Consider the following 15,951-nt stretch of genomic DNA (forward strand, 5'->3'; position numbering starts at 1 on the left):
GAAGGCAGCTGGTGCTTACCTTAGAGCATTAGGTCATAGGGTAAATACTAGGGACAATAGAGGCTTCCCCAGTTAAGTCTGTTTACCCTACCTCCATTAACTAACCTTTGAGCCAGATGGCCCTCTCCGGGGGAGGTCAACTAGGGATGTTGCCCCCTAATGGTATTTATTTTAGACCATGGTACCTGAGTTTTAATCATTCTGAGAACTACTCTCTTAACCATGTTAATTATCCACAAGTGTGTTGACTGAGAGCCTCTGTTGTTAATTGTATATGAAATAAATGCCTGGAGTGCAAGCTGCTCAGGGCTGGCCGCAGTGACAAACCTCTCTTGGTGGGCAGGCGGTCAGACACTCAGCAGGACTGGCAAAATAGAATATCTGTGTGTCAGTGTACGTTTTATTCATCCGTCATTTGGGTCAGGGTCTGCGGGCAGAGCCCCGCAGCTAATGCCCTCTTGTGAGAAGCAATACCTCAGTTGTAGTATTGTTATTTTAAAGAAGTCTACTAGTTACATTGTCAGTAGCATTAAATGTAGAAAATTTCTGATTTCTTTCTCTTCCCCCTACCATCCCTGTTGACATGTTCCATCCCAGGTCCTCAGCCAATTTCTGTCTCAGGAGTGGGTTCCAGAGGCCCATCTGTGCTGACCACCAGTCTCCCATGTCCTACTTGCAGTCTAGTGAGTACCAGTCTGATGCTGGATCTGTTAGCCCTGGCTCCTCATTTACATTGTAACCACCCAGTGGGTTCTCCTTGCCTGCTGCCTAGACAGAGCCAATTTATCAAAACAGGGGAATTGTAATAGAGTTTAATTTATGCAGAGCTGGCTGTATGGGAGACTCGAGTTTTATTATTACTTAAATCAGTCTCCCCAAGAATTCAAGGATCAGAGTTTTTAAGGATAATTTTTCAGGTAGGGGCTGGAGAAATGGGGATTGCTTATTGGTCAGGTTGGAGATGAAATCACAGAGGGTAAAAGCCATCCTCTTGAACTGAGTCAGTTCCTGGGTGGAGGCCACAAGACCAGATGAGCCAGTTTATCATCTGGCTCCTGGCAGCTGATCCATCCAGGATACAGGGTCTACAAAATATCTCAAGCACTGATCTTGGGCTTTACAATAGTGATGTTATCTCCAGGAGCAATTTGGGGAGGTTCAGACTCTTGCAGCCTCCAGTTGCATGACTCCTAAGCCATAATTTCTAATCTTTTGTCTAATGTGTTAGTTCTGTAAAGGCAGTCTCGTCCCCAGGTAGGAAGGGGATTTGTTTTGGGAAAGAGCTGTTACCATCTTCGTTTCAAAGTTAAACTATAAACAGAGTTCCTCCCAAAGTTACTTTGGCTCATACCCAGGAATAAACAACAATGGCTTGGAGGTTAGAAGAAAGATGGACTCCATTGGATAAGATTTCTTTCACTGTCATTATTTTCTCAGTCGTAATTTTTGCAAAGGTGGTTTCAGCATGATCCTTCTTTGTGATACATTTATTTCTGTCATGTCTGTCCCAGCACTCAGGCATAGATTTCTACTTTATTTCTTAACAGCCTAGTTTGTTTCTGCCAGCTCCCTCCCTGGATACTGGTACACTCTTCCTGCCATCCATCATTGTTCTGGATAGCCCTAGGCCCCTCAAATAGGAATCTTTCCCTCAACTTGGGATCCTGGGTCTTTAACTGTGGAATTGGCCTCTTTTATACCAGCCTTACCCATTTCTTCTTTTCTCTATGCGACTCCCCTTATTTTAAGCTTGCTTCTTACTTTAGATAACCCCAGTGATAACTGTTACTTGATGGATATGCCTTTCTCCTGCTGCCCTCCCATACCTATCTTCTTATAGTCAGAGTCTGTACTTTGTTTAGTTGCAAATATATGCCCTGTGTACTTTGTTTAGTTACAAATATATGTCCTACTAACATTTTGGTTTTCTGCCCAATCCGAATTCTTTCCTCCTACTCTGCATGCACCAAACTACAATGAGATTTGATTGTATTCTATGTTATTTAAAAAAATACACTTTAAGTCAAATAATGTAACATAACCAATTCAACATAATTGTAATATCCAAGACTGCATATATTCTTTGTCCTTATAGTTTTAATTTATTTTCAGTTTGATAAATGACTCTCTTTGCCTTTCATTGCTTTATATTTATAGACAGAGCTGGTAAGTTAAAAAAAGTGAACTTTAAAAAAGTTTCTTGTTCTTTCTGTTAGGTCTTCAGTGGTAAACATATGCTCTACAATTATATATTTAGGGAGGCATTTAATCAGAAATTTCAGTAGTCTTTTCCATTATTTTAAGTCCTAGAAAACATGCTGTTTATTGGCTTGCTAGCAGCACATTCATACTAATTTGCACACTTAGTAAATCAGTCTGCAAGAAATTAAAAATAAACTCTGTTCAAAACAGAGTTTATATTTAATACAGGACAATTAGAGAAAGTTTATGGTATTCAGAAATGCAAATGCAAAATACAAAGTTAATTTGCTGTCAGCAATCCCTTGCTTCTTTCCGTGTGGAGGGGTTAATTAGAAAGTGAAATCTTACATCAGTTGTTCTCTTTGGGTAATTTTGTTTTCTTAGAAAATTATAGAAAACTTACTATTTAAAATGCTATCAAGCTAGAACTCCTTGAAAGGTCCCCTCCTAATTTTTCATTAAATGACCCATGAAGGCCTACAGAAATCCGAATTCAACAGCAGCTAGCCATTTACATGTATCCTATGAGGAATTCCCAAAAATGACCACAACTGTAGGGGATTATGTGGAGGAACATCAATCTATCAATAATGTATAGAATCTCACATGAGATCTGGTAGTAGTGGTGGCAGAGATGGGAAGAGTCTATGTGAGTTGTGGTGCATTTTGTTGATGAAAAAGCCAAACTCTGTGAAATATTTAAAGAGGTTTATTCTGAGCCAATATGAGTGACCATAGACAGGAGAACAATCTCAGGAGGTCTTGAGAAAGTGCCTGAGATGGTCGAGTTACAGTTTGGTTTTATACATTTTAGGGAGACAAGTTACAGGGAAAGACATAAGGCAATACATGTAATGTATACATTGGTTTGGCCTAGAAAAGTCAAACATCTCAATGTGAGGACAGGGAGGGCTTATTACAGTTATAGAAGGATTCAAAGGTATTCTCATTGGCAATTGGGTTAAAGAGTTAAGCTGAAGACTTGCAGTCCTGGAAATCTGCTTGGAAATAAATGCTTGAGTTAAGATAAATGGAGTTGTGGAAGCCAAGGTTCTTGTTATGTAGATGAAGCCTCCGGATAGCAAGCATCAGAGACAATAGATGCTAAATGTCTTTTTTTCAGACCTTAGAAGGTATCAGATGCTTAGTTAATCTCTCCTGGATCAGGAAAGGCCTAGATGCATTAATGAAGATTCTCTATAGATACAAAATTACTCCCACAAAAGACAGAAGATTTGCAGGGCCATTTCAAAATATGTCAAAGACATGTATTTGGGGGTAAAATGATTTTATTTCATTCAGGGTTTGTTATTTGCCATGTGATGCTATACCAGAGTCAGTTTGGAATATGGTATCTTATTGACAAAAAGAGTCTGTTTCATCAGTCTTATGATATCTATTTAATCTTAATGATGGTCAATTGTGTCTAAACTCCAAAAGGGAGAGGGTATAACAAAGCATGTCCAACCTCCCTTTCCATCATGGCTGGTAATTCAATGTTTCAGGTTTCCCTTGGCCCAGAGGGGGTCCGTTCACTTGCCTAAGTGGTTGGGGTTATATTTTTGGCTGTAATATTATTGGTGGGACAAAAGTTTATTGTGAAAGGAAACTAAATCTTGAGGTCCCAAAATCACTATGCTAAAGGGAAAAGTCAAGCTGGGAACTGCTTAGGGCAAACCTGCCTCTCATTCTATTCAAAGTAACCCCTCTGCTCACTGAGATAAATGCATATCTAATTGCCTCCTTTGGAGAGGCTAATCAGAAACCCAGAACAATACAACCATTTGTCTCTTATCTACCTATGACCTAGAAGCCCCCTCCCCTCTTCGAGTTGTCCCACCTTTGCCCACCTTTTCGGACTGAACCAATGCACATCTTACACATATTGATTGATGTCTCATGTCTCTCTAAAATGTATAAAACCAAGTTGTGCCCTGACCACCTTGAGCACATGTTGTCAGGACCTCTTGAGACTGTGTCACATCACGGGTGTGCATCCTCAACCTTGGCAAAATAAACTTTCTAAATTAACTGAGACCTGTCTCAGATTTTCAGGGTTCACATTATTGATTATAGGTTGAGTAAAACCAACGTGGAAATCTAAAACTTGAATGCTCCAAAACCCCAAATGCTCAAAATCAGAAACGTTTTGATCACCAACATGGTGCCACAGGTGGAAAATTTCACACTTGATCTCATATTAGGTCACAGTCAAAAGGTAGTCAAAACTTGTTTCATGAACAAAATTACTTAAAATGTCATGTAAAATTACCTTCAGGCTATGTATATAATGTGTATATGAAACGTAAATGAATTTCCTGTTTAGACTTGGGTCCTATCCCTAAGTTATCTCATTATGCATATGCGTGTATTCCGAAATCTGAAAAATTATGAAATCTAAAATACTTCTGGCCCCAGGCATTTCAGATAAGGAATACTCAACCTGTTAACACAAAGATATATATATATCCTGTTTGTATATGTATACATATATATGTTATATATATATATTTTTAAGATGTAAATTTTTCTTTAGATCATTACAAAACTGCCAGGGCGTGAAAAACCTAACAAACAAACAAGTACCCTATCTACATTTAATAGGTAGATGCTTGTTTGATACAGGAAATGGGCCCAAGGGCTGCATATTGAGTTACCTCCATAGTTAGAACTAAGAGATTGCTGTAAAGTAAATATGGAATGAGGTCCTCTACAAGTGACCACCGAAGACAGATAAATTTCTTATCTTACTAGGAGCAAATAAGAATAAGGAAAAGCAGAAATAAAATGTCTACAATTCCAGAAGACAATGGAAGAATACCTAAATTTACACGTAGATAGATAGGTCATAGTGAAACCATAGAATTGCAAAGATAAGAGAAATTCCAAAAAGCAATGGGAGAAAAAAGGCAGATTATTTTTAAAGGAACAAAAGTTATACTGAAGGCAGAATTACCAACAGTAACATTAGAAGCCAAAAGACAATAGCATTATAGTGCTGATGAAAATTAACTACCAGTCTAGAATTTTATGTCCTAGTGAACTATCACTCATGAGTAAAGATGAAATAAAAACATTTGTAATTCAATAATGAACTTGAGACCATTTAAAACTCAGAGATTTTGGTAAAAGAACAAGTAGAAGGCCTCTTATTGGTGAAGGAAATTGAATTCAGAAGAGAGAATTGGGATCCAAGAACAATGGTTACTAAAATAATCAGTAAATGTGGGTAACTCCCATGAGGATTTGACTGTAGAAATAATGATAAGAATAAATAATTCGGGTGTTACCAAAACAAAGTGAGCTCAATTACTAGATAGCAACTTTATAAGGAAGGGTTTGCCATTATAGGCATGTAAAGTTCTTACATTTTAGGGAGCAGGGTTGAATTACTGTAAGATATTTTTATGTGAAGTATTAGATGTTGAATATTTGGGGCAATGAAAAGTATAGGGATAGAATGTATAATTTCTAAACCAGTAGAGGCATAAATGAAAATAAACAAAACTTGATGAATTCAATAGAATTCAAGAATAGAAAAGAACAAAATAAAATGGGATAAAGTGTGGCAAAAAATGAGATGTTAAAATAAACACAAATATATCATTAATCACAATAAATATGAACAGACTAAACTATAAAAGGTGATATTTTCACAATGAAAACTAAATTGTAGCTTTATACTGTTTATAAAATTTCCTGGTAAAATATCAAAAAACCTATACCAGGTATTTACTAATCATAAAATAGTTGGCATAGATATATTAATATTAAAACAAGTAGACTTTGTGGTAAATAAAGTATTACTTAATTCAAAAAGGGAAAAATCCAACTTAGAGAAGAAACTTTGAAATTATTTATACCTGAACACATATTCTCAAAATGTATAAAGCCAAAATCAATTAATGTGAAAAGAGAAATGAACAAATCCTAAATTACAGTGGAAGATCTTATTAGACCTCTCTCAATAATTGACAGATGAAGCAGACAGAAGGTTAATAAAGCCCTGCTAGACTTGAACAACAAAATTAATAAGTTTTTCTATAGCTCTTAAGGCTAGCTTGACTGTGCTGGTAATGATTGGCCATCCTTGCCATTTACATACTACAGCACTCTGGTATCTGTCTATGACCTTCTTTCCCTGTGCTTTAGGGCACCTGGGAGAATGTGCACTTAACAACTTTTCAGTAACAGGGAACTGCATACCAGTCTGCCCTGCTGGCAGATACTTACAAACTTCATGGGAAGGCAAGTCCAGTGCTTTCAGACATTTGAGGTTGGTCCGGCAGAAAGGATCACATGACATTCTCTTAGCATTCCAAATACTTTTCATTTTCCTTCCTCAATTCCTACTTCCCCTCTCCTTTATATTTATCCTCTTTTTTTCTTTTCTTCCTTTCTTTCCTTTTCCTTTCCACTCTCTCTTCCTATCACTCTTTGTCTTTTATCCCCTAAGTATTATATTATTTTAAATCTCCCTGGTAATAGAAAAGGAAAAGTAGTTCAACCTCTTTTTAAATAATAAAATGAATTTTAACCAATATTTTAAAAATTGAATTTGTCAATAATAAGTATAGGTCTTTATTATTTTAAATTATTATTTTATTGAATATTATAATAAATATAACAATTTAAGCAGTTAGTCCATTTTAGAAAATGGTTTTTTTTCCTGAGTGGACCATATTACAAAATTTCTACTAATACAAATTTTTTACAAAATAAACACTGTAAATTTTTTAACTGCTGAATTCTTTTTTTAATGTCTATGGCTACATTTCATATTTTTATTAAAGAGGAAATAGTAATGAACAGTTTTTAGCGCAAAATCACTTACTTTTCCAGAGTATTTGTGATTCAGATACTCATGTGCCTACAAAAATATAATAATATAACCAAAATGGGAAAAATTTCACTTTACTTGTGATATGGTTTGGATCTGTGTCCCTGCTCAAATCTCATTTCAAATTGTAATCACCATGTTGGAAGTGGGAACTAGTAGGAGGTGATTAGATCTTAGGGGTGGTTTCACATGAATGGTTTAGCACCATACTCTTGATGCTGTACTCAGGATAGTGAGTGAGTTCTAGTAGGGTCTGGTTGTTGAAAAGTGTATAGTACCTCCCCCCACTCTCTTCTCTTACTTGTGTTCCTGCCATGTAAGATGCCTGCTCCTGCTTTGTCTTCTGCCATGATTGTAAGTTTCCTGAGTCCTCCCCAGAAGCCAAGCAGATACTTCCATGCTTCCTTTACAGCTTACAGAACCGTGAGCAAATTAAACTTTTTTTTTAGTTAAATAAATTTCCCAGTCTCAGGTATTTCTTTATAGCAATGCAAGAATGGCCTAAGAGAGCAGGTGAGTTAGTCTTTTGACTTATACAATAGAAAAAAAGCCTACATTGAGTTTTTAGTAGTAGATGGCAGTGTGATTAACAAATAGGCCAAAAAATTCTCTAAAATATAATTATTCATGTTTTCTTATAATAAATATTATACAATTATGTATATACATGTAAATATAATTATTCATTCTTAATTATTCATTTTCTGAATTAAAAGCTCTGACTATTGTTTGTTAATAATATACCAAAAACAACTATAGAAGGCAGTGTTCAACTTACTATATTACTTAATCTCTTCCATATGTTTGATGTGTTTTTATACAATTATGACCTATTAAGGCACAAACAAGTCTAATAAATTAGTTAATCAAATTATATTCTATGAAGCCCCAAAATTCTTCTGAAGTGCTTTGGCTTATCTATAGTGAGGCCATGGAAGTAAATGGGGACTTCTAGCTCCTCATTCTACTTCAACCAGATTAACTCCAGTTTCCTTTGTTTTATATGTTAATTCAATTTTAAATATTGTTCATACACAGTACGTCTAAGCCAGAAAATAAAAATTTTTGAAAGCTATTAATCAAATCCCACTCATTGAAAGAGGTTAAGAAGTTTGGAGGGACGTGTGGGTTGAAAAACTACTTATTGGGTATTATACCCACTACCTTGGTCCAATATACCCATGTAAAAATTCAATACATGTACCTCCCTGTATCTAAAATAAAAGCTAAAATTAAAAAAATTATAAAGTTAAAAATTGTTTTAAAAATCGATGTTCTTAAATAGTTGGGAGGATATTAAAATAATGCTTATGTCTTAACTTTCACAACTATTTTTAGATGGCTTTCAGTTTTAAAATCACATGCCAAAAATATCTGGGAGGGACTACCTTCTATCCATGGGGGGAAATAAACCCTTTTCTGGTATTAAAAATATATAGAGTACATTTAGAAAATAAACTTGTGGTTGAAAAATGAAAGGAAAAAAAAAAGAAGTTGAGTTTAAAAAAAACCTTAAGTTGTTTGCTTAAGGTCACACAATGTAGAATTGGAACCAAAACTGAAAAAAAGTGTTTTAACTCTCAGTTGATTTTATCTTTTTCAGGTCACAAGTTTTATACATGTATGTTTCTCTGCAGTTAGGGAATTGTAGATTATTACAGTAAAAGTCCAAGTGGATCATATCTGCCTTTACACAGGTTTTGTATAGTCTCCCTTTCCTCGTTGACCTGGTTGTGGCCACGTGACTTGCTTTGGACAAAGGATCATTTAGGAATGGGAAAGAGGCAGATATTTGATAGCTTCTTTTACATTAGTCTCTTTTTTGCTGCTTGTAATTCTTCTGTACTCTATGAAAAATGATTGGGCTCATCTCATACAGGATTAGAGTGCTCATGGACAGAATTCCCAGCTGAGATCCAAAGACCACAGTCAATACCCAATATATACACAGGTCAAAATACCCAGGTAGTACCATGTGGAGATAATAAGCTGTCCCAAATGAGCTCAGGCCACAGAATTATGAGCAAATGAATGGTTGTTGCTTTAAATCACTAAGTTTTTGGGTAGTTTGTTATGCAGTTGTAGCTGAACAAAACAATGGTATTGATTTTTTGTTAAAACTATGACCTATTCTAGGATCTGAACATAGTATATTTTTATGGGTTATTTGAAAAACTGTAGATAGCACTGATTTCTTCCAATAACCAAAGTTAAATGAAATGATGTAGTCTTTACTTCAAGAAATTCTTTCTTTATGTTTATTTTCTTCAGTAATTGTAATTTTTCTGTAAATTTACATATATTCGGTTATCTTTAAATATAGAATCTTGACAATTGCCACACTTGTAAAGAAAAGATACAGGTTAACTACATCTGAGTTGAGTAGGGATGGAAGGGACAGATCCAGATAGTCCCTAACACTTGTTATGCCCAAGTCAAGAGTACAAATGGAAACCCACATAACATATGTCTAAATTTTAAAAACTTACAAATCAAACTAACACATTTCAAAATAGAATACATTCTATTATTCCATTTTAACAAATCTAACTTTATAAGAACCTTGAAGACCAAGTTTGAATTTAGAATTTTTGGACTCCTCAGAGTTTTGCACTAGAAAATGACAGCACAGGGTAGCTGGGTGCTAGTCAGGTGCCCACACCATTGTCTTGTTTCAACTCTTACATGCACTCTAATGGTTCTTATGTTTAAACATGTGGATATGTCAGCCCACACACTTACTCTTGGTCCATACCCTCCTAATAGTGACCTCTTAGTTACTGCATAGTTCTAGGAGTCTTCTACCAAGAGGACTGACCTAGGGAAGAGTCTTGTGAAAGCACTGTAAACAGGATCAAGGAACTATGGATTGTGAATTATAATGTCTCATGAACATGAACCATGGGTGGGGCTGGGATCCGTATAGATCTGTCCCATTGGGCCCATGTACTTCTTGCACATGCAGAGAGGCAATGCCAGAGGAGGATCAGAGTAAGGCCCTAGAAAGCATGAGACCAGGACAGGAACCTCTCTATCCTGGGATTTAGGGCATGTGTTAAGCTAGGTAATTCCAAAGCAGACCCTGAGATCTGGTCTTGAGAGCAAGTAGTTTGAGAGGTGATCTCAAAGCATAGGTAGGGGAGTAGGAGACTGCAAAGAGAAGAAACCAATTCCGGGGATTTTAATTAACAGGTTATCATTGCAGGCAATTGGGACTCAGTCCCACTGGGGGCCTCTGGAAGTTGGTGTCAAATTCACCTCAGAGTTCTTCTAACCAAAGGGCAAGAAAACAGGTTTTTTTGTTCGTTTGTTTTTTAGCAATTTTGATCAATTTTTGGTTTGGTACTGCTCCTGCAGGCTTTTACTACCACTTCTGGATGATCTATGTGAGAACTGAGCACCATTCTTTGTCTAGAGAGAACTTTCAAGGAGGAAGTCACAGATATCCATAAATCCATGCCCTTTAAGGTATACTTGAAGGTGACATGTCAAGGCATGGACAGCATTTGCTACAGTCCAGAATTGGAAATAGATTTAAGAAAATATGTCCCATTATTATATGATGGCACAATGTGTCCAGTAAAATTTCCAAATTTCTGAAGATCAAAATGGTTTCTACCTCTGCTAGTTTACATCTGATGGGGATGCAAATACTGTCAAATAAATATCTTAACCCAGAAGTTTTAAAATCTCTTATTTATAATATATATCACCCCTACTTATGTTTCTTATACAACTTAATAAAATTATTTTGGATATTTAAAAATGAAACAGATATTGATTTATAAATACATCATCAAAATTAAAATTATAATTTCCACAAATTCCACTATTATAATGATTTTCTTTTTGGATTTGTAAGAGAGAGGGGCTGACATTGTGTAGCCCTTAAAGTCCTTGCTCATAAACATTTCATGAGTTGGAAAATGTACACTTAAGAATGTCTTTGGCTTTAACTTTCAGACTCAGCAATCATTAGGAAATGAACTTTTTTTTGGAAAAAGAAATGTATAACATAAAGCTTTTGACAGAAATTTTATACTTGAACTTGTGCGTTGCAATGATTGTGTAACATTAAATAGCAAGAGGTTTTTATCTTTGATGAAAACAATAGATATTCTGCAATTCTTAAAATTGTCTGAACAGTTTAATTCTTATATAAATAAAATAAATGTAAATTAATAGAATTCTATTTAAATTACATATTCTAAATATTTTTATTTCATTCTCTTCATCCAAGAAAAAAAAATGAGTTCTCTTTATGCCTGTTATTAAAACAACAAATAATTTTCTGTGCTGATTTGTTCTATTGAGATTGCCACAACACAAATACCTCTCTCAGGATAAAAGTAATCAATTAACAACAGATGATAAAATGTGCCTGGAGTCCTTTTTGCCAAGAAAAAAATGTGTTCTAAAATTAGGTTTATGCTTGAATAGGATGGAACAAAAATAACATTCTGAGAGCCTTTGAGAGTAACTGTTTTCTCCTCAGACCAGCTGATAGTCTTGAACTTGTTGGATGTAATACGAATTTCAAATATTATCCATTATCAGCATGTTTTAATATGTACTATTCAATGTAGCATTATACATTATATATATTGTATTACATATAGCAACATAGACATGGAATATATGCTATATAATATTCAATTAATATAAGATATGTAACATTACATAATGTATAATTTATAACACACACATAAACTCTTGTTTGATAAAGGATTTAGGGTAGTTAATGTTCTTGCATAGAATGTTCTTGCATATAAATATTCTTGCATATCTTGGCATATACATTTCATTGTATTTGAAAACAACATGCCACCTTTCACATTTGAAGTGTTCACTTCGGGAGAATTAAAATTGTAGCCATTTAATGTCATAATATGTGTCTGGCCAATTGATTGATATGCTTGATTTGTTTTCTTGGTTTCAGAGAACTTCCTTGTACAGAATTAGGCGTCAGATGTTTTTAAAATCATTTGTTGTTTGTTGACTATTTAAATAGTTTGGCATTAACTATGAAATTTTTATTATGTTCTTATACTGCATTCTACTTTAGGGTTGCCAAATTTTTATAACTATTTTCTCATTTTATGGATGCTAAGGAAATGGTGACCTTCAGAGAAAAAGTGGTGTTGCTTGAAAGGAAAGAATGAGAATAGATAGCTCAACCTAGCGTAAGAAGTAAAATTAGCTAGTAGCTTAAGGTAAATGTTGTAACGGGGTGTAATGAGAAGTATTAATTACACATGCACTTTTCTGGTTCCCTTGGTTATTAGCTATGAAAAAATTATTTCTATCTGCTGGCCAAGTTGCAAATTATTTTGATTGCTGTGAGACAGAGCACCTCTAAGTCATAGAAATGTGGCTGACAGTAAAGCCCATCTAATATTGCATGTATTTCCTTCTATCTCAGCCCCCTTTCAATTAGGTAGAGTCACATAGCTGGGTCTGGCCGGTTAAATGTAATGTGTATATTAATTTTGAGCTGAAAACTGAAAAGTCCTTGAGCAAACTTCCAGCCATTCCTTTTCCCCTGACCTCTCAGCCAAAGAGCAGAGACATTTCTTATGGTACAAATGCAAGATGGTGGTATCTTTCACAGTATGGAGTCCTGAGTGACTTTGAGGAGCAGACTGTTCTCTGACCAGTGCAGTATATATACTCTAATTGATAAATAAGCTTGCATGGTAAGCCCTGGAGATTTAGAGGTATTGTGTTATCCCAGTGAAACCTATTCTAGGTTATGCAGTACAATTTAATACAATAATATTAAATATTGCTTACCAAGATGAATTTTAGGTTTTATATGATTTTAAATGAACTGTCTTAAAATTATTTTGATAGCTTCAGATGGATCTGTTCCACTTCCTTTGCAATTTCTTCCTCTCCAACCTGGACGCTACCCTTGTAAAATTTTATTGAAATCAAGGTATGATGTGCGTGCCTATTATGTTGAAGGTATTGTGAATGAAGAACAACCGGAGGCCAAATTTGAGTTTGAAACGCCAGCATTTGAAGCCCTTACTCAGAATATTCCAATAGTATGTATAAACTTTTTTGGTACCTTTCTTTATTCATATTGCCACTGTGTCAATTAAAGTCCTCCAGACCTCTCATCTTGGACTATTACAAATTTCTGGCTGTCTTATCTGCTGTCAATTATTTCTTCATATTTATGTCAGAATCTCTTCCTAAATATAAATGTTATTATGTTACTCATCTCATTAATCACTTCTGCTGGCTCTTTGCTTAAAACAATTAACTCCAATGTCCTTAATGTATCATTAAATTCCTTCTTGCTTCAACAAGCAGAGTTATGGACTCTCAGGTCACTCTACTCTAAATTCTGTTGTGATCTAACACTTGGTTAAGATGGGTTCATAGGCACTGAGAACAATGATTGCCTGTAGCTTGGCTACCTATTAGTCAAAGTGACAATATAGTGTAAAAGAAGGTAAGATAATTGTAAAGAACTTTGGCTTTTTAGAGGGATAAATTGCCTTTTTTGGTTTATTTGTCTAATTATTAAAGACATGACAAAAGTCAATCTGAAGCACAAAATTTTGTTCTGATGAGATCTATAATCTTTGCTATGTGAGCAACCTACCAGGTAGAATGACAATTATTACCTTGAATTAGAAGTAAAGTGTGTCCTCTAAGGCCATTTTATCATCTTAATGGTAATTAGTAAGTGAGACAAAGGGAATTTCTTTAGATATTAAATAATCCTTTGATAGATCTATTAGGCAATGCTCTTATGTGACATAGAAAGAACATGTAGTCATCATTATGCCTTATGTTTACATTTTTGATATTTATTCTTTTTTTATTTTATTATTATTATACTTTAGGTTTTAGGGTACATGTGCACAATCTGCAGGTTAGTTACATATGTATACATGTGCTGGTGTGCTGCATGGGTGCATGGGTGCTGGTGTGCTGCACCCATTAATTCGTCATTTAGCATTAGGTATATCTCCTAAAGCTATCTCTCCCCCCTCCCGCCACCCCACAACAGTCCCCAGAGTGTGATGTTCCCCTTCCTTTGTCCATGTGTTCTCATTGTTCAATTCCCACCTATGAGTGAGAATATGCGGTGTTTGTTTTTTTGTTCTTACGATAGTTTACTGACAATGATGATTTCCAATTTCATCCATGTCCCTACAAAGGACATGAACTCATCATTTTTTATGGCTGCATAGTATTCCATGGTGTATATGTGCCACATTTTCTTAATCCAGTCTATCATTGTTGGGCATTTGGGTTGGTTCCAAGTCTTTGCTGCTGTGAATAATGCCGCAATAAACATACGTGTGCATGTGTCTTTATAGCAGCATGATTTATAGTCCTTTGGGTATATACCCAGTAATGGGATGGCTGGGTGAAATGGTATTTCTAGTTCTAGATCCCTGAGGAATTGCCACACTGACTTCCACAATGGTTGAACTAGTTTACAGTCCCACCAACAGTGTAAAAGTGTTCCTATTTCTCCACATCCTCTCCAGCACCTGTTGTTTCCTGACTTTTTAATGATTGCCATTCTAACTGGTGTGAGATGGTATCTCATTGTGGTTTTGATTTGCATTTCTCTGATGGCCAGTGATGGTGAGCATTTTTTCATGTGTTTTTTGGCTGCATAAATGTCTTCTTTTGAGAAGTGTCTGTTCATGTCCTTCACCCACTTTTTGATGGGGTTGTTTGTTTTTCTCTTGTAAATTTGTTTGAGTTCATTGTAGATTCTGGATATTAGCCCTTTGTCAGATGAGTAGGTTGCAAAAATTTTCTCCCATTTTGTAGGTTGCCTGTTCACTGTGATGGTAGTTTCTTTTGCTGTGCAGAAGCTCTTGAGTTTAATTAGATCCCATTTGTCAATTTTGGCTTTTGTTGCCATTGCTTTTGGTGTTTTAGACATGAAGTCCTTGCCCACGCCTATGTCCTGAATGGTAATGCCTAGGTTTTCTTCTAGGGTTGTTATGGTTTTAGGTCTAACGTTTAAGTCTTTAATCCATCTTGAATTGATTTTTGTATAAGGTGTAAGGAAGGGATCCCGTTTCAGCTTTCTACATATGGCTAGCCAGTTTTCCCAGCACCATTTATTAAATAGGGAATCCTTTCCCCATTGCTTGTTTTTCTCAGGTTTGTCAAAATCAGATAGTTGTAGATATGCGGCATTATTTCTGAGGGCTCTGTTCTGTTCCATTGATGAATATCTCTGTTTTGGTACCAGTACCATGCTGTTTTAGTTACTGTAGCCTTGTAGTATAGTTTGAAGTCAGGTAGCGTGATGCCTCCAGCTTTGTTCTTTGGGTTAGGATTGACTTGGCAATGCGGGCTCTTTTTTGGTTCCATATTAACTTTAAAGTAGTTTTTTTCCAATTCTGTGAAGAAAGGCATTGGTAGCTTGATGGGGATGGCATTGAATCTATAAATTACCTTCGGCAGTATGGCCATTTTCATGATATTGATTCTTCCTACCCATGAGCATGGAATGTTCTTCCATTTGTTTGTATCCTCTTTTATTTCCTTGAGCAGTGGTTTGTAGTTCTCCTTGAAGAGGTCCTTCATGTCGCTTGTAAGTTGGATTCCTAGGTATTTTATTCTCTTTGAAGCAATTGTGAATGGGAGTTGACTCATGATTTGGCTCTCTGTTTGTCTGTTATTGGTGTATAAGAATGCTTGTGATTTTTGTACATCGATTTTGTATCCTGAGACTTTGCTGAAGTTGCTTATCAGCTTAGGGAGATTTTGGGCTGAGACAATGGGGTTTCCTACATATACAATCATGTCATCTGCAAACAGGGACAATTTGACTTCCTCTTTTCCTAATTGAATACCCTTTATTTCCTTCTCCTGCCTAATTGCCCTGGCCAGAACTTCCATCACTATGTTGAATAGGAGTG

The 15,951-nt window shown here is 35.6% G+C and overlaps 1 protein-coding gene across 1 annotated transcript in view; it reads left to right on the top strand.

Annotated features, from left to right (window-relative positions):
* Positions 1–15,951, top strand: part of CFAP47 (cilia and flagella associated protein 47) — a 463,486-nt gene that overhangs the window by 295,370 nt on the left and 152,165 nt on the right. Inside the window, exon 46 of the mRNA XM_054677051.2 lies at positions 12,896–13,092. Coding sequence (XP_054533026.1) covers positions 12,896–13,092 — 197 coding nt within the window. The remainder of the gene's footprint in view (positions 1–12,895; positions 13,093–15,951) is intronic.

Source organism: Pan troglodytes, chromosome X (assembly GCF_028858775.2).
Source record: "Pan troglodytes isolate AG18354 chromosome X, NHGRI_mPanTro3-v2.0_pri, whole genome shotgun sequence".
NCBI classification, from domain to species: Eukaryota; Metazoa; Chordata; class Mammalia; order Primates; family Hominidae; genus Pan; species Pan troglodytes.